At 43.0% G+C, this 21,703-nt stretch overlaps 2 protein-coding genes and 1 pseudogene across 8 annotated transcripts in view; 2 read left to right on the plus strand and 1 right to left on the minus strand.

Annotated features, from left to right (window-relative positions):
- The window catches only part of GTF3A (general transcription factor IIIA), a gene marked incomplete in the record, with an annotated part of 16,824 nt that extends 15,136 nt beyond the window's left edge, over positions 1–1,688 (plus strand). Inside the window, 2 exon segments of the mRNA XM_014583100.1 lie at positions 632–691; positions 1,431–1,688. Of these exon segments, the coding sequence (XP_014438586.1) occupies positions 632–691; positions 1,431–1,592 (222 nt within the window).
- Positions 1,624–13,592, minus strand: MTIF3 (mitochondrial translational initiation factor 3). 7 transcript variants are annotated; one of them, XM_006165807.3, is made up of 5 exons: positions 13,495–13,592; positions 11,175–11,276; positions 6,378–6,838; positions 2,747–2,904; positions 1,624–1,886 (listed from the first exon to the last, which is right to left on the minus strand). In XM_006165807.3, the coding sequence occupies exons 3-5, from the start codon at positions 6,835–6,837 to the stop codon at positions 1,671–1,673; spliced, it is 834 nt and encodes a 277-aa protein (XP_006165869.1). In that variant the 5' UTR covers position 6,838; positions 11,175–11,276; positions 13,495–13,592; the 3' UTR covers positions 1,624–1,670. The 7 variants fall into 7 exon arrangements, with proteins under 7 accessions (XP_006165869.1, XP_027623025.1, XP_006165870.1 ...); XM_027767224.1 differs by having other exon boundaries at positions 11,175–11,235; positions 13,495–13,589; XM_006165808.3 differs by lacking the exon at positions 13,495–13,592 and adding an exon at positions 12,909–13,111.
- LOC114005582 (geminin-like) lies at positions 11,464–19,242 on the plus strand (annotated as a pseudogene).
- Positions 19,243–21,703: the final 2,461 nt, after the last annotated feature.

Raw genomic sequence — 21,703 nt, forward strand, 5'->3', positions numbered from 1 at the left:
CCCCCACGTGACATGCTGAAACCTATACAAAAAAAAAAAAAAAGAAAAGATGAGGGACCACAGAATTTGGGCATCGGGTGTATTGCTCGGCATGGTTCAAATAGGTAAGACTATGACGCCCAAGGGAGAGGCCTTGGAGGCGGTCTGGGTGGAGGTCACAGGTGTTTGCCATGACGTGATCTGTAATACAGACTGCGGAGAGACGTGAGGCTTGCCCAGCAGGGGTCTGAACCATTCAGAAATAACTGGTAGCTAGTGGTGGCCAGCATTATTGCCAAGGTCAGCAGCACATCACTCATTTTCCAGAGGAGATTCCATGAGAAGAGGCTCCTTCAGCTAGGAATAGTCCATTTCGAACTGGTTTTCCTCCTTTTACCAATGAAAGAGCTGAGAGCCAAAGACTGTATATTCCTAGCCTGGGTGTGTTGGAAAAGGTAGTGGTTAGGTTGAGGATTTGAGGAAGAATTCCTTCCTTAGCACTGGTGGGGAATTTTAGGTAGAGTGCTATTCCCAACAGCACATAGCTAAGAGAAGGCTGGCCACTTAATTAAATTACTTGGAGTTTTCAGGTTAACAGGCATCAAATGTTGAAGTTTCAAAATATAACGGTCTTCTTTTTCCTTCATGGTAGCAAAGCCTCAATCGACATGCTGTTGTGCATGATCCTGACAAGATGAAAATGAAGCTTAAGGTAAGTTGAAATTACTTAGACAAGTTGTTACTTTTAAAACATAAACTGTTTAGGGACCAGCAGTTAGCGTAATGGCTATGTTGCTGAACTCCTATGTAGTTGACCACGGTTCAAGTCTCAGACCTGGTGGCTTAAACTCACGCCGGGCGCGTGTGCGTGCATGCCCAAGATCCCGAGAGGAGAATGGAGGAAAAGGGAAAAAGGCCATCCCCCCCCAGGGGGTGATTTCTCGCTTTCTCTCTCACTGTCTCTCTCTCTTTCTGGTGAGCGCACGCACCCTATAGCAAAAACCTCTCCAAAAAAACAAAGTGCTTAAAGCCAAATGCAGACTGTCCAGGGTATGTTCAACTACTCTATTGTGTACATCTGCACATATACAGAAGACTTGGCTCTCCCCACCTCCCAGGCTGGGTACATCTGCACTTCTACAGAAGACTTGGCTCTCCCCACCTCCCAGGGATATTTTTGCTATAGGACATGTGTACTCATCAGAGAGACAGAGATTGAAAAATCATCCCCCAGGGGGAATGGACACACTGCAATCGCTCCTCCTCCATTCTCCCCCTGGGACTATGGGCATGCCTGGCATGAGTTTAAGCTGCTGGGTCCAGAACTCGAACCGTGGTCAACTACGTGGAAGTCCAGTGTCATAACCATTAACACCATCTGCTGGTCCCAAAAGACTTGTTATTGAAGCGTATTTGTATAACTGCTACAAAATTTTATCTTTTTCCCAAAGATAAAACCAGCTCGTGAAAAACGGAGTTTGGCCTCTCGGCTCAGTGGATATATCCCTCCCAAACGGAAACAGCTGGGCTCGTCTCTACTGAAAAATGGAGAGTCCCCACACTGTATCGAAGACGGAGTGCTCTCGACAGTTGCAGTACTGACCCTCAATTAAGTGTCATGTTGCTTTGTTTAAAAGACTGCAAACCAGAGAATTTATTTTATTTCAGAAGCATATTTTTCCTTATTAAAGTCACTGAGGAACATTTGATACCCTATCATTTCCATTTTCTTTGTTTAAAATGTCTCTCTCCCGGGTCTTTTGAGTTTCTTTATATGCCTTTTCTTCTTTTTTGCTCAAATGACGAAGGACACACATCCAAGCTTTTCCTCCTTTAACAGCTTGTGGCCTGGATGAGAAGGTAGCAATTCCAGGCATAGTCTGGAGTATCTGGTTAAATATTGCCTCCTACAAAAGGAAAACAGCCAAAGACCAATTTAAAAGTCAATGTCTTTGATGCTCTCATTAATGCTTTAACACTCATAAAAGCCTGTATTCTTGGTTACTGCTATTTAAATATTAGCTAGTCAGTTCTTACATACCTAGCTAAACTGAAGTCTATACAATAACTCCTTGTGAACTGATACACTGAGACTTGATCATTTCAAACCTCTACCTTGGCATGTCACTAAGGGGCTATATTTGACCCCAAGCTACCCCTTCCCTAGAACAAACACAAAGCACTAGGTTTGGGCATTGGCAAAGTGCCCGCTTGTCTCCATAACTGTTAGTCTAGCACAGCTCCCAACACACACACACAAACACAGAACTGTGGGGTGATTAAACAGAGACCCAGGCTCCAGAGATCTGCTAGATGGTCAGTGTGCCACTAGGGCTCAAGAACACTGGACTAATTCTGCTTGTGCAGTGGAAAAGTTATCAAGTATATAAAAGCCAATTAGTCCAAAAACTTATCCTCAGACTGTAAGCTGATAAACTGGCTAAAAGGTGGTTTGACCATGAATGCTTCTCATAAGAATGAACAGAATAAACAAGTCTATAAAGTTTCTAGTTTTCCTGTTTAAAGGTTAGATGTTCTACAATCTGTAAAACAGCATAGTATATAGCTTTTAAATTATAAAGTAGAATATTTTCATACGACAAAATAGAATGTACAGTATGCTTCTTACATTTTGAAAAACAAACTGGAATGCTGTTATCATCACTGGGTAGAATTACTAGTCTCCTTGCCTGGCCTTTGGATTTTCCACATCATATTTTCACATCAAAGAACAAGCAAGCAGTTACTCATACCTGCTTTTACTTACTGTTTTCTCTTCTGGCTCGTCTACGTTTTTCCCTTTCTTTATAGTAATTTGAACTTGGTATTTTTTCTCAATCCACTGCTGAATCTGTTTACTCTTTGTGTCCAAGTCATGTTGTCCAATATTTGAAGAAAAAGTTAATTCCTTCATCAGGGTTGGTTCTAGTTTGAAACAGTAAGATTTGGTGCTAAGGATTATTTACTAGTCTGCTATGTAGAAACCTGAGCTTCCCCAAAACACTTCAAAAAATCTTTGGTTGCCACCTTATGGTCCTCTCATCTGACAACTTTACATAGCAGTAAATCCTTTTTAAAATGGGGAAGATAAAAACCTCATAGGTACTGATTTTTACTTTTTTTTACCAGTTGAGTAAGGGTACTTAAAAGTCCAAAATGCTTCCATTTATTGTTATTCTATTTAGGGAAGGAACACTAAAAGAACAGCTGTTTAGAAGGATCAAGTTTAGCTTTACGATGACCTGGAAGTGCCCTTATTTTGCTTTCTGATGGGGGTCGTGACTGCACGGTGCCCCTTCCCGACACTGTCCTAGCTACCAGAGGGTATCCTGACCTCATCCTTCACTGTTCTGGAAATCCTGGCCTGTTAAGGGATTATTTACAAGGGAGGACATAGTATTCCAAAAAAGGGGGGAAAGTGGAGAGCTTTCAGATGGAAAGGCTAGATCTCCCCAGATGGACTACATCTCTAAGGTGAAAAATATAGCTTCAAAGCAAATGGGCGAAAAGAGAGAGTATACTTGTGACATCAGAATAGGGGAAGGATTTCATTAGGAAAAAAAAAAGATTGACACCTATCTCAAAAATGCTGTAATAAAAGGAGATGAAACATGAAAAAGAATGAAATCCTTGGGGGTGGCAGATAGTGGGGTTAGGGCACTGGACATGGCCAACTATGGTTCAAGTCCCAGACGTGGTGGCTTACTTTCCCACTTCCTCTCTCTCTGGTCAAATTAAAATATATATATATATAGCAATAATACATAAAATTAATTCTTAAAAAAAAGATAGAATCCTGTCACTTGAGGTGTCAAGAGTAAGTTAGCAGGATGTTGTGTTAAGTAGTATCAGCCAGGCACAGAAAGAGACGTACTGCATGTTCTCACGGAAGTCGAAAAGGACAACCTCATAAATAAGAAGACTGACTTCTAGATGCTGGACAGGATGGGGAGGGGGAGAGTATGTTGTTTAATGGAAGCAAAATTACAGATAAGAAGAACAACTTCTAGTGTTACGGAGTACAATAGGATGAAGGTATTATAGCAGCAATTTAGTGTGTATCTCAAGAGTCACTTAAAAGATGATTTCAGATGTTCCCAACACAAAAAATTTGAGATGATGGATATGCTGATTACTCTGATTCAATCATTGTATATTACATTCTTATACTGAAGTATCACATTACAACTCATAAAAATGTATAGCTGTTATATGTCAATTTTAGAAAGAGGAAAAGTGAGAAATCCAACTGGGATAAGGCTTTTGCCTCGATATAACAGCCCTTATAAGTTGGAAGAAAAATACACCCCCTAGGTAGAAGATAAAGGAAGATGAACAGGCAGTTCATAAAAGAAAAAACTCAAATGGCAAAAGGAAATAATGAAAAACTTTAAGGGTTTCTCAACTCATTAGCATGATAAAAATTAGAATCGGACTGTACCAAGTGTGGGTGAGGATACTGAGAAAGAAATGGCATACACAGCTGATAGAGCAATGAGACCCGTTGGAAATGGAACCTGGCGTATGTACAAGTGTCCATAATAATGAAAAACTGGAAACAAGCCCAGTATCCATGCAAATGGATTAACAAATTTATGATATACATGCTTATATGAAAATGTCATAGGGTAATTATAACAAATCATAGCTTTTACATAAACATGGATAGATCTTAGAAACTATGTCATACATATCTATACATACAAAATAATGAAGGAATACATCTATGTAAGTATGAGAGTGACAGGGACTGATCCAGGGAGGGAAGATGGGACAGGAGAAGGAAGTGGAGAGTACTTCACTTCTGTAATGTCTCATTTAGTTTAAACAATCTGAAGTATGACAGTGTTAACACCTGGTCACTTTGGATGACAGATATCAAGGTGTTTATCTTTTTCTGTATGTTTTTAAAATTCTAAAATAAAAACAATTTTCTTAAGAGTGTTATTTTGTTAACACCTCCTTGCTTCCTTAGCACTCCCACCAGTTGGTTCTCCAATGGAAGAAAAGTCATGTGGACCCAGCTGCAATGGTATCTGCTGCTAAGACTGTGCACGCAGGCCGGCAAACCTGGGAGTCCAGGGTTTGGTTCTTGATCCAACCCACAGGCCAGGCAGGAGACTCAGGGAGGCTGAGGCAGGGGAATCGTGAGCTCAAGAGTGGCCTGGCAGAAAACCAAGATGCCTGTGTGAAAAGGTGTGGGGGCGTGTGCCTGTTGTCCTAGCTGGCAGGCTAAGGCAGCAGGATCACAACATGGTGAGACCCCATATTTAAAAAGAAAAGAAAATGCCTTTAACACGTTAGCATTTCAACATCTAAGCTTTTCTAGTCTAACTTTGTTTTACCAATCTTTTTAGTTGCTAACTTAGTTTTACCAATCTTGTTTTCTCTGGTTGCCAGAGACAGAAAGAGAACCCAAGCCCTTCTCTGTTTCTCCACCCTGCTGGGATTTGAGGCGTGTGTAATACACACCTGGTGTGCTTTTCAAGTGTCTGGGGTTGGGATTTGAACTGCCATTGGCCATGTGGGAACCAGCTTCTTAACCACTAGGCTATGAAGCCAACCCTGTTCAGTTTTTTAAAATGCAACATAGTTCGAGGTCTTTATCCCCCTCCTTGGTTGGTCTATTTTGAGTATCTGGTTTCCAGTCAGCATCCTTGGAAAATGAGGCGCTCCAGAACTGAGCCACAGATTTTTCTCAAAGCACATCACCTCATGATGGCAGCCCCAGGCCCTGGCTCCTGCCTCCTGTCCCGGCGTGCTTCCCACTGAGCAACTGTCATAATGAGCAGCACTTTATAGAACCATGAAAAACAAACGTCTTCATTTCATATCCAATTCACGCTTCTTTGAGCTTTAAATGACAAGTGCTCTGTAAGGCAACTGGCTAAATACATAGAAGTGTTACTACAAAAATTCTAACAAAATACTATGGCATGAGAGAGGCTCTATGAATCACTTCGGAGTTTAAAAGATACTTCCATATAATTAACCGAACATCTCCACTTTAGAAACAAGAAAACAATCAAAAGGAGGGTCCTAGGACAGGACACACTATAATAGAATCCCTCTCCTGAGTCTCACTTCATTACACCCGTTAGCTGCTCTGCTTGCCTCAGTATTTGGAGACACAGCTATGGGACAGAGAAGTTTCCTTCACCTCGTTTCTCCTTCAATTTACACAGGCTTAACGTAACCATGGACATGGTATCAAGGACAAATGAAGGAAAAAAAGAAGTGAGGGATGAAGTAGGGAAAAAAGATCAGATGATAGTGAAACCATTTATTTTTTTGAATGTTCTAGTTTCTCATTCTCCGCACTGTCACAAGCTAAGGCCAGATTTTAAACTGGTCTGTAGCCCCAAAGGGCTCAGGGTACAAACAGCACAAGGGCTTACCAGTTTTGGGTCGAGCCTTCTCCTGCTCCCGAAGCCGCAGTCGCTCTTGGTGAATCTGGAGCCCGGTCATGAGCTGGTACTCCGGGGGCTCTGTGCTGGCGTTCCTCTGAACCAGTCTCAGTTCTCGCTCGTCCATCAGTCTAATCACATCGGCTCGGTGCATGTTTCCCAAATCATTGCCCTTCTCGTCAAAGACATGAATAATTCGCTCATGAATTTTTCTTCCGACGTTACTGAAAGCTGTTTCAGTCTTCGTTTTCTTTTTTCTTTCATGCTGGGGGTCTTCAACAGTGCTGAAAGCTTCTGTATGAATTAAATAGGACAGTCTTGGGGCAGCAGCAGTAAGAGACAACTGTGTGGGTGCTGTCTTTTGCACAATGTGTTTACCAAGACATCTAACGCAATTAGTGTCCGTCTTTATGGTTTGTAGCGTTAATCTCTTTAGAAAAAGTGCAGCCATCCTAAGAAAGCAGTGAAAAAAAAAATAATTAAAACTGGTTAGGGCCAGCAGGTGGCCTGGTGGTTAAGGTGCTAGATCCCATATGGCCAACTCTGCAGTTTGAGTCCCGGACCCAGCAGCTTGAAGAACACACTGGGGATGTGCATATTCATACCCAATGTCCCTATAGCCAAAAGCAAAAAAAAAAAAAAAAAAAAAAAAAAAAAGAAAAAACAACTGGTTATTCTATAGTCTGATACCATGGTACAGGCAGAGCATGTGAGGCTGCAAAGTCCAGATCATCTGTAATCTCCATCTCATGGAAATTCAGCCCTCTGGAAAACCAGACCCATGCAGAGGAAACTCACATCAAAGTGGATACTGGGTGACCCCAGCCAGACTCACTCACGGTGGTACTGCTCCCCATACAAGAAGTTGTTATGAGATTAAACCAGACATGCGCAGTGCTTTGGTTTTGCATTTTTTATTTACATACGCACGATCCCATCTGACTGTCTTCCCCATGCATCTTGTAGTACCAACTTCAAAAGCAAATATCATCCTAAGGGTTTGTATATAAGTATGTAGTATGTAAACTGCTTGGTGATCAATTAATAAACTTTTTAATTATTTTTTATTCATCATCATTTTTTTTTTCAATTTGACCACAGAGCAACAGAGAGAGCAGGAAAGTGAGAAAGCAAGCCTCCAAGCCCAGCACTAGAACCATGGTCAGCCATGTGGGAGTCCAGCGCCTCAATCACTATGCCACCTGCTGGCCCCACTACATAAACTTTTAATGTAATTAACTGTTGACAATTTATCACTTATCTGATGGTATACAAACAATGAGGACACTATTATGGAAAAGGGGACGCTCCCAAAGGGAACTGACAAACAGACTCAGGAAGTACCTGATATAAATCAAACTGCTGACCTCATTCACTATACAGACCATTCTCAAGGTAAGGAGGTAAGGGAGCATAGGCATGTCCAGGCACACCCCACTTTACTGCCCTTCAGACGCTGAAGGTTGTGACAGTCCTGCATCAAGGAAGTCCCTCAGTGCCAATAGCATGAGCTTGCTCCATGTCTCCATATTCCATTTTGGTAATTCTTGAACTACTGCAAACCTTTTCGTTATTTTATGTGTGGTGATCTGTGATCAGTGATTGCCGATTTTACTACTTCACTGTTTTGGAGTGCCACAAACCACACCCATAGAAGACCTTGAGCTTAATCACCAAACACTGCCTGTTCTGAGTGTCCACCGACAGGCCATTCCTCCATCTCTCTCTCTCCCCGCTCAGGTCTCCCTATTCCCTGACACAATAATCCTGAAATTAGGCCAATTAATAACCCTACAATGTCCTCTTAAGTGGTCAAGTGAAGAGTTTTCACACCTCTCACATTAAATCAAAAGCTAGAAATGATTAAGCTTGGTAAGGGAGACATGTCAAAAGCTGAGATAAGCTGAAAATGAGGCCTCATGCACCAAACAGCCAAGCTATGAATGTAAATGAAAACTCCTTGAAGGAAATTAAGAGTGCTACTCCAGTGAACACATGAATGATAAAGTGAAAAAGCCCATCGCTGATATGGAGTAAGTTTCAGTGGTCTGGGAAGGAGGTCAAGCCAGCCACAGCATTCCTTTAACCAGGGCAGGTTCTAACTCTCCAGTTCTATGAAGGCTGAGAGAGGTGAGGAAATGGCAGAAGAAAGGTCTGAAGCTAGCACAGGTGAGTTCAGGAAGTTTAAGGAGAGGAACCATCTTTGTAACAGAAGTGCAAGGTGAAGCAGCCGGTGCTGATGCAGAAGCTGCAGCGAGTTATCCGAATGTGCCTAAGGTCATGGATGAAGCTGGTTACACCAAACAGCAGATTTTCAAGGTGACAAAACAGCCTTTTATTGGAAGAAGATGCCATCTAAAATGTTCCTAGAAGTCAATATCTGGCTTTAAAGGTCACACTGACTCTCTTGTTAGAGACGAATACAGAAGCCAACGCTCATGTACCAATCCCCAAATCCTAAGGCCTTAAGAATTATGCTAAATCTACTCTGCCTGTGTTCTGTAACTGGTGCAACAAAGCCAGGATGACAGCACATCTGATTAGAGCGTGGTTTATTGAACAGTTTAAGCCTACTGTGGACACCTGCTACTCTTAAAAAAAAAAAAAAAAAGAGTCCAGCCAGTGGCATGCTGGTTAAGGGAGGCCAACCATGGTTCAAATCCTTGTTCCACTGCCTTGAAAAACATTCTGGACATGTGCGTGTGTGTCCAAAATCCTGACAGGATGGAGAAATGGAGGACCAGGGATTCCAGTGTGGCCACACCCCATTGAAGGGTTCTTTCTCCCCCTCTCTCTCTCTGGAAAGTGTATGCACCCTCTAGCAATTAAAAAAGTCACTGCATTTATTACTGCCAGGTGCATTATCTGCTTCTTTGCATATCTGTTCATAATCTCTCCTCACTGGAATGTAAGCTCCATGAGGCCACAGAACTAGTTCGTTTTATTCACTGCTGCATTCCCAACACGGTGCCTAGAGCTGGTCTCAATGTGGACATGCTGAATGAACACAGGACCAAAGAGAATGGCCAAGGAGGTATGGTGGGACCAGCCAACCTTTATGCCTTTAGACATCAATACACACACATGCTGGTAGGCAATACTCATTCTGTCTTTTGCTGGAGTTCCAAATGCCTGCTGGCCTTTGGGGGATCTGCAGCCAGATGGTTCATCCACAGCAAACGAGATGAGTTAGCAACTTCTGAGTTGGGGGTTCTAGCTGCAGATGTTGTAAAGGCTCTAAGGTGAGAATGGACTGGCTTTTAAATAGCTGAGATACTGTGCAATAAAAAGTTAGATCTTTGTCAGTAAAGGAAACCCCTAAACTGAAACATAAAAATCTGAAGAGATCAGAGAAGTTTTTGGTTTTGTACCATTTATCATCAGAAAGATAGGGTAGAAAGATGGCATCAAGTGCCCTGTTTCACTAAGTCTTCTTGGCGTATCCAAGTGTCTGATGCTAATGGACCACAGCTCCTGTTCTAGAAACCTGTACAACTTCATGTATAAAACCACAGTGTCATTCTTCCTAAAGTTTCTATCAGCGACAAGGATATCGAAATTATCACATGTAAGGTTATGTTACTAATTATGTTACATATATTACATATATGTATATGTAAATAATTTAATTATGTAATATATAATTTAGTTTGTCAGCATGTATATGTAATATATAATGTATATAATTATACTATGTAATTATTCATAATATAATATATTTTTATGTAATATATAATGTAATATAGATAATGTGTATAAGTATACTTAAGTATGTATCTTTTTATGGATAAAAGTTAGTGCTACTGTGCCCTATTTAACAAATTATTAACATATAAAACAGAAAACATCTCAAACTGTAGAATTTTTTTCAAATAAGTAAGCAAATAAAAAGCTAGACCCAAGAAAAAGATGGCCAGAAATTTATGAAAACTCTGGTTATGTGAAATTCCCCTATTCTTCCTTATTATCATTATTTCTCAAGTTTTTTTATAAGGAAGTGTCATTATTATTGTTGTTGTTATTTTTTGATTTGCTATAGGGCACATGCTCTCACTAGAGAGATATGGGGAAGAGGGAACAGTGAGAAAGTACCTCCCAAGGGGGATGACCACACTTAAATCCTTTATCCTCCATTCTCCTCTTGGGATTTTGGGGCATGCACGCACATGTGCCTGGAGTGTTCTCCAAGCCTCTGGGTCCGGGACTCGAGCTGCACTGGCCGTGTGGAATCCATCTACCTTAACCACTTTGCCACTGGCTAGCCAAAAAATTCCTAATTCTAAAATGTATTAGAAAAAATTTCAAAGATGTACAGAAAGGATAGTAAAATAAACAATGGGTGGCCAAACTTATTTAATCTTTACCCCTAAACTATCTCACTCCCTATCCTCCATGAACTACTTTAGTTAGTCCTAGTTTATGAGTGAATACTTAACTATGCTTCTCTAAAATGTACCCATGTATCTTTTCAGTAATCATAACAAATTATCCCAACTGATAATCATTCCTTTACGTCATCAAATATCCAGTTTTCAGGTTTCCCTGACAGTATAATTTTGTTTACATTTCATTTACAGTTTGTCAGCATGACAAGACTTGCGCTACTCAAATTTCTGATAAAAATTAAGGGACAATGAGTATACTTCATTCTAACATACTGAGTATACAAAAATATATGAGGAAGAAAGATCCTTTGCCACAGCTCACACGATAATTACCTAACTCCTTACTTTGACTATAAAACTGGTGACTGGTAACTAAATACAAAGAACTAAACATTTATCCTACCTTTTTAGGAAGAACTGTAATCATCCCAGCCGATCAATAGGTCTTCTTTAGACAATGGCAGCTAATAAGTGTAGAAGAAAAAAATCCTCTCCAATGAAATCACTGATTCAGGCAAAGATGGATGAAAAAACCGATTAGGTAGCAAACTGACAAGAAAGCGAGGTATTCACATGGTAGGAAAGGTCACCCACAGATTACTTCCAGATTAAAAAGGGAAAAACACACTGTGCCAAGGAGCCCGCTGGCTGTTGGCATCATAACCGACGGTGAGACTCAGCCTCACCAATCAATGGTGGGACAACCTGATGCCTCGGTCACTCCTCCTGAAGTGGAGCAACATCAAGTGCATGAAGTCTTCGAAGAAGAAGCCTTGCCAATAAAGCTTACCCAAAACGTGAGGCAGCTTCTAGACATAGCTTCCAGTTTCCAGGGACCAGACTGAGAGAGTGACAAATTAAATAAGGAAAATTTCTGACAAATCCAGATGTCCAGATTGCTGGAGAAGACAACTGGTTTGGTGTCTAAAAAAGTTAATGTCACTGGGAATGAAAAAAGAAGGCTATTCTTTTTTTTTTCTGTAGAGGGTACATGTGCTTGCCAGAGACAGAGAGGGTGGGAGAGGAGGAATGGTGCCAATCCCTTCTCCATCCGTTCCTCCCCTCAGGATTTTGGACACTCATGCACACATTCCCAGCATGTTTAAGTTAATGGGTCTAGAACTTGAACCCATGTGGGACCTGGCTGTCTTAATCACCAGGCCATGAAGCCAACTTGGAAAAAGCTACTCTTGAAAAAAAAAAAAAAAAAAAGCAAGGAGATACCATTAGAAAATGCAATGTCTGAAAAAAAAAGTGGCTGAAAAGTACATGACTATATTTGCCGTTTTAAAATCTAGTTTCCTATTAACGAACACCTAGGCTGTTTCTAGTTTTGGGCTATTATTATTGGGTTGTTGGAAAAGTCATGGTATATTTTTGCATGGCTAAATCACGACGTTACCAATAACCCAGTAAGAAAGCTGTTTGAACATTCTTGCCCTCCCCAAATGTAAATAAATGATTACTGCTCCAAAGGACAGTCATATTCCTCTTAGGATATATTATTTTGTATTCTTCTGGAGATACTGATAGCATAATTGAAGCCCAACATCAAATCCACCTACAGCTCTCTCCATATCCACTGTTAGCACCCAGGCTTAAGTCATCTTCCATCTTTGGATTCCCGCCAGTCTCCTAACTGGGCTCTCAGTCCAATTCTACAAGCGCCTCTCTCCACTGCCCTGCTGTCACCACACCCAGGGCCCTCTCCACCTCGAAACTGTTTAAACTGAGTTTTAAAGACCTACAGTTTCAGCAGGTTCCCCTCTCCAGACTCTCTGCGAAAACCATGCTGGCCATTCAGTTTTCTGGAATAACCGTACTCTTCTCTTGATTTCGGAATCGTCAGATCAGTCTACAGCATCTTTCGGAACATTCTTGTTTAGTTCCTTACCACAATCACAATTTTGTGGCTACATGACTATTGCCCTCCCTCAGTGGACCGTAAACTCCATGAAGCAGGGAACAGATCTATGTATGCATTACTGTGTGCCTGCTATCATAAACAGTAATTGGAATTTCGGATGCTTCCTTCCGAACTCTACTTTCCTTGGAGAGCTTTCCTAACACGTACTTGGCTTCTCAGTTAAGAAAACTTCTCTCACTCTGTTCAAGACCTTTACGCCATGCAGCTTACTAAATGATAAAAGGTGAAGAAAGGCATCCCACAGTCACTTCGCGACGTTCCCGAGCAACCTTATGCGTCTCCCAGCCAAGCTGGGACAGGAGTGCCCTCTGCCCAGCTCCCCCGCGAGCGGAGCCAGGCACCCGGCCGCAGCCAGCGCTTCCGGGCGGAGCTGCCCCAGCCCAGAGAGGAAAGCGGCGGCCACGCCCACCCCCAGGACCCGGCCTACGGCGCGCCGCGGGCAGGGACGAGGCGTAGAAACCACTGCGTGCGTGCGTACGTGCGTGCGTGCGTAATGCGGGAATGGAGGGGCGGGGCGAGGAGAAGGTGAGGCCTGCGCGGGTTCTAGGTCAGGTGTCTCTGGGAAGCTCCGGCAGCGACCTGGACCGAAAACGGCTTTACAGCCCGGCAGGACCTCTGGCTCGGCAGCAGGGCCTACCAGGCCTCTCCGCCCTCCGCCTGGCAGGACAGGGTGACCCTAATCTTCCAGGGACGTGGCCCGGTGCAGTGCCTCTTCCCCCTTTGGCACGTCCCCTAAGATCATGTCCACATGCCCATGGTCGCCTCATCGCTCTGCGCCCCTGGCCTTTTACCGTACCTTGCGGAGGTCAGCGGTTGAGCAGGTGTGGCGGAAAAAGCCTGTAAATGGGCACCTCAAAATACCCTTTCGCTCTCCGTAGTGGGCGGGGCTTCAGCCTGCGTCCTTTAAAGGAAAGGCGACGTGGGGAACGGAGGACCTTCAGCTGGTGGCGTAAACTCCGATCAGAAGTGCCGGAAATGCAGAGGTCGCGGGGAAGTTCCTGAGAACAGGCTCTTGTTGCTGCAGAGATGGGATGAACACTTAATGTGCCGAGTGTTTGCGGCAACCAGAGCATCCCGCCCAATAGTTACGTTAACGCCGATCTCAGTGGAGCTGAATCTTACATTAGGGCCTGTAGAGAGCGTCCTTAGTGTTCTAGTAAAATATTCCGTAGTGTCCTTTTATGATCTTTGTGAGTTGGGGGTCATTGTCCCCGATTTACAGGCGATCGCACAGACTCAGAAAGCAAAAGGCTTCCTTTGGTTCGCAGGTAACACAAGACTGGCTGGAGCCTGGTCCCAGATCTCTATGGGCCCCCGAGCGCGGGCTCCTCTAGATAAAACGGTGATGAACCGGCGTGTCAGGCTCAAGTCATGCTGAAATTGGGAGAGGCTCTAGAAGGTCGTCAGTTTTATGAAGCGTAACAAATCCCGAGTCTCTAGTTTGCCCAGAGTCAGGGCGGAACCAACTGTAAACCTCAGGTGCAGTTCTGTACCGCTGGATTCCCTGGGCGGTCTGGATCCCTGGGCCGCCAGGCTGCCAATAGCTGTGCCCTCCATCGGGTGCTGGTGTTAGCCACCTGCTCCCGTCTGCTTCTTCAATAGGAAAAGGCTCAATGGCAGAGCGAGAATCTGCAGTCGTGATTTAGTAAAGCCTCCTCATCTGGGAATAGTTTCATTCCTCATAGGAAAGGAAATTATAACATTCATTGGCTACTTGTAGTCCAGTAGGACACTGTCTTATTTAATTCTCATTAAATAACTCCTTGAATTCATGCTGACCACTTTTATTTCAGGTAAGAAAACCAGTTCAGCCATAAATATCTAGACAGCAAAGACCAGGTCTCCCTTTTCTCTCCGAATCCACAGCGCCTGGCGCATTACTGCCACTGTCAAGATAGCACAAGGAGGGACCAGCAGATGGCATAACTGTTACATCGCTGGACTCACATGCAGCCCACAAGGGTTCCAGTCCCAGACCCAGTTGCGTTTACACCAGGTGTATGTCCGTGCATGCCCAAAGTCCAGAGAGAATCAAGGAGAAGGGGTTGCCCTGTAGCCATTCTCCCCCAGGGGGATGATTTCTGGCTTTCTGTCTCTCTGTCTCTGGTCAGTGTGTGCTCCCTATAGCAAAAATCTGAAGAAAAAAAAAGGCACAGTGATAGACCCTGAGACAATTCTTATATGTGGCCCAAAGTTCAGATCTGCACATTGGCCGTTTTCAAGTTAAACAATAAGAAGATTCATTTGATTCTACCCAGATTACTCCTTACTACAAAGATATGTGTATTTGTTTGGTGTAGATGTGGGGACAGAGTGAGTAACACAGTACCTTGGGAAGTGGAGGTGCTCAGCAATTAGAAGTGCCCGCATTTGTTATTGGATTTACCCACGTACCACACATTGTTCTAAGCAGTAAACATGTATCAAGGTATTTAACCCTCAGGACAAGGTTATGAGCTAATTTCTATTACCATCCATTTCACAGATGAGGGTACTGAAGCATTAAGTAAGTGATTTGCTCAAGGTCACACAACTAGTACCAGAGTTAAGAGTTGAAAACAAAACAACCCGGGCAGCCTGGTGTCAGGGTCGGTGCTCTGAATCCTAAAAGTTCCTTGATGCTGCTAGACTAGAATGAGTGACACAATGGAGTGACAGGTCTGAAAATACTGAAGAAAATGAGTAAAAGTAATGGAAGCATTGGACCAGCAGGTGTTGTAGTGGTTGAGGTGCTGGATGCTACACGGCCCACTCCACAATTCAAGTCCCAGACCTGGCAGCTTGAAAAACTGACCAGGTGCATGCACGTGCGTGCCCAAAGTCCCGATAGGTGAATAAGAAGAAGGAATTGTGATGTGACCATCCCCTTGGGGTGGTGGTGGTGGGGTGATTTCTTATTTACCCTCTCTCTCTGGAGAGTGCACACAGTCTATGGGAAAAAAAAATTCTTAAAGTAATAAACCTGTTTAATACCCACCTAACGACCTAAGGAAGTGATGAGTTGAATAAATTCACACCCAGTAATCACTGGTAAGTGACAGACCTGCCAGCCTCCCCTCTGAGGCCCTTTTTGAAGGTGTATATACCTGGACTCAGGGTTTTGGGAAACTTTCCAGACTGCCATTCTGCTATTGTCACATGACTCAACACCTCCAAGCTAGGGCGTTAGTGTTTCCGAGAGGAGACAAGCAGAACAGGATGGTGTTATAGACGTGCCCTCCCGTGGAACTCTGCCTTGACTTCCAGCTGAAATAGGTGTGCCCACTTATAAAGAATCATTGAGAGCCTTGGGCTCAGCCTGGTGGTAGCAGGCTGAAGACTTTGAATAAAGACATTAAAGCTGGTGACGTTCGCTCGTTCAGGACCCCATCCCACACTTAAGGCCTCTACTTGCTGAGGCTCGATGTTTAGTTTGGAGAAGAAATGTTACTATGCCACTAATCTGTAAACTGACCCATTACGTTTATAAAAGAGGTCTCTTGCCCCCAGTAACCAATTGTTCATACACACACACACACACACACACACACACGTATTTTGGAGAGAGATTTTAGCTACAGGGCGTATGTGTTCTCTGGAGAGACAGAAAGTGAGGGATCTCCCAGAAGGGATGGCCATGCAGCAATTCCTTTCTGCTCTGTTCTCCTCTCAGACTCTTGGGCACACATACACATAAACATGCTCCTGGCATGAGTTTTAAGTTGTTGGGTCCGGGATTTGAAGCAATTGCTATGGTTTCTAACTGTAATCTACCTAAATTGGGTTATTGGAAAAGTCTTGACACATTTTGTATAGAAAAATATAAAAAAAGAGTCATGACTTTTCGGATGACCCAATAAATAAAAGTAACCCTGGTGACTCTAAAACTGATATTTCACTACTTAGGAATCTCCATGTCAATTTCCTTTTTTTTCTCTCTTCTTTTTTCTTTCTTTTTTTTTCTTTTCTTTTTCTTTGAAAAATTTTTTTTAGTGAGGTTTTTCCTGTAGGGCACATGCTCTTGCCAGAAAAAGAGAGAGACAAAGAGACAGAAAGCGAGAAATCACTCCCCGGGGGGATGGCCACGCCGCAATCCCTTCTCCTCCATTCTCCTCTCGGGATCTTGGGCACGCATGCACATGCGCTGGGCATGAGTTTAAGCCACTGGGTCTGGAACTCGAACCGCGGTCGACTGCGTGGGAGTCCAGGAACATAGCCATTACGCCAACTGCTGGTCCCTCCATGCCCATTTCTATGGCAGGTCGGTGAACTCTCTCACTCAATACATACATTGGTGTTTTGCTCTGGTGAAGAATTGTTGGAAATATCCTGTCCCTCTGCTTACCTGTTGGCTTTTTTTTTTTTTTTTTTTTTTTGGAGAGATTTTTGCTATAGGGCGCGTGCGCTCGCCAGACAGACAGAGAGAGACATTAGAGACAGAAAGCAAGAAATCACCCCCCAGGGGGGAAGGTCACGCCGCAATCCCTTCTCCTCCATTCTCCTCTCGGGATCTTGGGCACGCACGCACACGCACCCGGCGTGAATTTTAAGCCACCCTTGCTTTTTGAAACAGAGGCCTGTGAGACTCAGTTGCCTAGCCCAGAGTCATCTGAGGGTCCACAAGGCAATTATCTTAGGGGTGATTTCTTGTAAAAATTAATATTAGGCTATGTTTTTCATAATGTCACAATGATTGTAACAGTAAATTTAAAAAGCTAACCTTATACTAGCCAAAATCCTGGGGTTATTTTGAGTTTTAGCCACATGCTGTGAACCCTGTGTTAGCTCATATCATTCTCCAACTGATGTTCATGGTTATAGTTTATTTATATATCCCTCTCCCTCCATAAGATCATACAGTCTTCAGGGCAGTGTTGTTAAAATAGGCAATTGGGTTGGCTGCTGTGGCAGTGGTAACAATGGTCCATGATGCAGAGGCCACATGGGGAGATCCTAGGTTCACACCTTAGATTCTTCCCGTGCACATGACAACATGGATCCACGATCTAGGCAGGCTGAGGCTGGGGGTGGGTTGCAATGTGAAGACCCTATTGGAAATCTCTCTCTCTCTCTCTCAGAAATAAACTTTTCTGAAAAGAGTATTTTTAAAATAGGATTGCGGTGTATTATATATGAGTTCCTATGTAGTGCCAACTAAATCTATGTATGAGAGCTATTGTCTTCAGTGGGGGTACCGCTGTCATTATGGTGCCAGTTAACTAGCTGAGGGGCCTGTACTCTCTGATTTACATTCATAGGCTTGTCAAAGGGACACAGAAATCAAGGTGGACTAGAGGGTAGGCTGAGTGCTATGTAACGCATTCAAAACTTCCCCAAGGTACTCAGCCCAATTCCGTGTTATTATACAAAACTACTAAAGCTAGAAGCCTTCTTATTTAATTTCTCCCATTGATCTTCGGGCAAGGCTGTGATTAATCCACTCCAAGCATCTTAATATCCATGTACTTTAGAAAACAAAACAAAACAAAAACTCCAGATACACCTGTGACCGTGGGGACCAGCACAGGTTGGGTGTGGGCCTGGTGCAAGATGCCAGTGCCACAGCTACCTGAGTGTGCAGGGGCAACGGAGCATTTCCAGCCATCCTTTGTGCATCACCAACTGTAGAGTGAATCCCAGTAAGAAGCAGAAACAAAGATCCCAAGAACATGTCAAGAACAGTTCTGTCCCAAGAAGAGCTCTGAGGATGATTTTGCCTTCTGTAGCCAAATTGCTTGGAAGAGAAAATGAGTTAGCTAAAGGCTTATCCAAAAGGAAATATTGGGGGAATCAGCAGTTAGCGTAATGGCTATGTCGCTGGACTCCCACGTAGTCGACCGCGGCTCGCGTCCCGGACCCGGTGGCTTAAAACTCACGCCGGGCACGTGTGCGTGCGTGCCCAAGATCCCGAGAGGAGAATGGAGGAGAAGGGATTGCGGCGTGACCATCCCCCCTGGGGGGTGATTTCTCGCTTTCTGTCTCTATGTCTCTCTCTCTGTCTGTCTGGCGAGCGCACGCGCCCTATAGTGAAAATCTCTCAAAAAAAAAAAAAAGGAAATATTGGAATGACAAAACAGCATCTAAGACTTTCAGTCCTGGAGTTGTTCCAGTCCCCGTAACAACCGGGAATGGAGTGAATAAAAAAATCCTGGAAGAGTCACCTGGGATGCTTTTGATCTTACATTTAAAGAAAATCCATCTTCTCAATATTGGGAAAAAGTGACAGGAAAATAGAGGAAAACTCTGTGCAGTACTTAAGGGAAATGAAAAACTTAATAAAGAAATTGAACAAAAGGATGGTGGAATTGCCTGCCCGAAAAAGAAATGATAAAGGATTGGCAGAAGTAGCAGAATGTGTTTAGTACACGGCAGAGGCCATGATAGAGAGACTGAAAGATGAATCTCTGGAGAACTTGGAATCATCAGATAATTGGGGATTTGTTCTGGAAGAGGAAACTGGTGAGGATCCTGAAGTGGAAGACTCTAAAATTGGCACATGTACCGAAAAAAAATTGTATCTTCCACTACAGGTGCAAAACCATATACAAAATTCATTACTATTTGACTCTAGAGAAATACACTGCCAGAGTTTACCTCCACTATAGTTCTTTGTCGCAGAGTAAATACCTACATAATGCAAACGCTGGAATGAAACTTCCTTGTTTGAATCCTGGCATCCTATTATTGTATTGATATACAAATACTCTGTATTTTTTAGCTACGATGTTTTATATCAATAGCAATTTCTCAGTTGTCAGCTATGACTTGTGTGTACCATACATAAACTTCAATTTCCTATTGAAAAAAAGCAAAAACTAACAAACAAGAACACTCCAGGCAAGGAGATTTAGCTCCTCATTTCAATGTTTTGTAGGACTTGGGAATCTTTTTCTTGATGAAACCTAAATCCATTATGTTGCTCCAGAGGCTGGTTTCCCAATAGGAAACATCTGGTGACCACATCTGTGTTATGACCCTTCATGTGCTCTCAAACTATTATTAGATTCAGAATACAATTTTTTTTCACCATGTGTAAGATTTCCCATAATACTAAGCTCCAGATTGATCATTTCTCTTGTCAAAAACTGATGGCGCTGGGAACCAGCAGTTGGCGAAATGGCTATGCCGCTGGGCTCCCACGTAGTCGACCGCAGTTCGCGTCCCGGGCCCAGTGGCTTAAAACTCACGCTGGGCGTGTGTGCGTGCGTGCCCAAGATCCCGAGAGGAGAATGGAGGAGAAGGGATTGTGGCATGACCATCCCCCCGGGGGGTGATTTCTTGCTTTCTGTCTCTATGTCTCTCTGTCTGTCTGTCGAGTGCACATGCCCTATAGCGGAAAAACAAACAAACAAACTGATGGTGCCAATTATTAAAACGTGGTGTGTTTCTTGTGAATGAGCAAAATAAGTTTGCCTAAAATGAGTGACGAATTGTAATGAACCTCTGAAAAAAGCTGTCATGTCTGCTAAATAAAAGAGTATTTATACATGGAAATTCCATTTATCTTCTGTGAAAAGTCTCTCGTGCAACTGAATGAAGCAGAAAACAGGTTCAGAATCTCCCTCGGAAAAGCAATGGAGCCACATGCTGACATTTTTAAGATATTGACTTTGGGTCTTTTCAAAAGACTTCATGAAAATAATTTTCATTACCATTGGGGACATCGCGCAGAACCCTTAAGAGCTAGTACGTGGAACCCTACAAAACACTCAGTCTTTACTTCTACGTAAGTCAAACGAAACAGGATCAAGTTATTAGTTAACATTTCACATTTAAAATGCAACCCAATCCTGTTTTTAAACACTCATGTGGGATCTTCTAGCTAGCAGGCTATTTAAGGAAGGCAGGACTGACAGCAAAAATATGTCAGTTATAAAACAAATTTGCACTCTCCCTGTTTCCCATCTTTGAGGCAAATGGAATGAAAGACAAATGATCCCATTTTGGAAGTTCCCTCAGATGCGGAGCCCTGCAAGCTTACTGTATAGGGAAGACTTTCCACTGTACATTGGAGTCATTGTTTTGCTGTTTTCTCCCCTGAAAGTTGCTAGGTTCCGCTGCAAAGATGTTAAAGGCTGCTTTGTTGGCAGCCTAGGACGCATCCATGACCTTACCAAAGTGGAAGTGAAAGCTCTCAGTTTTTCTTCTTTCTTTTTCTTTTGCAACAGTAAATCTACTAATTTTACAGTCAGTTGAACAGCAATAGATTAATTTGTGTAAAGTCTGCATTCACAAAGAAAACCTGAACTTCAGTGGCTTGAATGCCTGAAACTGCAGCTTGGTAGTTGATGGTTAGACACTCTTACAACTTGCTCTGGAAGGATGCAGGCAGTCCACTGTCACCTGCTTCTCAGCACAGGTGCTGACCCCTCGGTCGACTCGGGGCCTCCTGCCGGGGTAGCAGGAAGGCTGGGCCTTTGTATGCCACAGAGAACTTTTTTCCAATGGCTGGGCCAGTAGCAGCCACAGGAAGCAGAAGAAAGAAGAGGTTAAGGGCCGCCGTAAGGGTCAGAATGGGTTAAATTTAGTTAACATCAGAGGTTATAGCTTTTAACAAGAGCTTCAAGAAAACTTATTCGTAGATGCAATTTGTTTCTTCTTTGTCAACCATTATTATTTTTTTTAACCCTATTGATAGTGACAGCTTAACAAAGTTATTATATGCTAGAGGTTTTCATCCTTTAGAGAAAAAAGAACAGTGCTTCTAAAAAGAGATGCAGGTGGAGGACTTTATAAAGCTTCCATGATTTTCAAATTGGGAGCTTTAAAATAGGCTCCCTGCTTGGCTAAGTCAAAAATAACCTGTGAGGGATATTGAAAAAAATCGCCATTAGAAATGGAGGAATGTGTTAGCAGTCAGATGCAGAGGCTGAACTTCTAGAAGATTCTTTGTATTTTTCTTGCAGCCATCCTGGTATGGTTGTCCTAGTTTTTATTCAGAATTACCAAAGAGGTCTCCTCTTAAGTTTCCATGAATGTTTTCCTTTATAGGAGAAATACTTGGCAGAACTAGTCGTTATTGTGTT

The sequence above is a fragment of the Tupaia chinensis genome, unplaced genomic scaffold, assembly GCF_000334495.1.
Source record: "Tupaia chinensis unplaced genomic scaffold, TupChi_1.0 Scaffold144045_1, whole genome shotgun sequence".
NCBI lineage: Eukaryota > Metazoa > Chordata > Mammalia > Scandentia > Tupaiidae > Tupaia > Tupaia belangeri.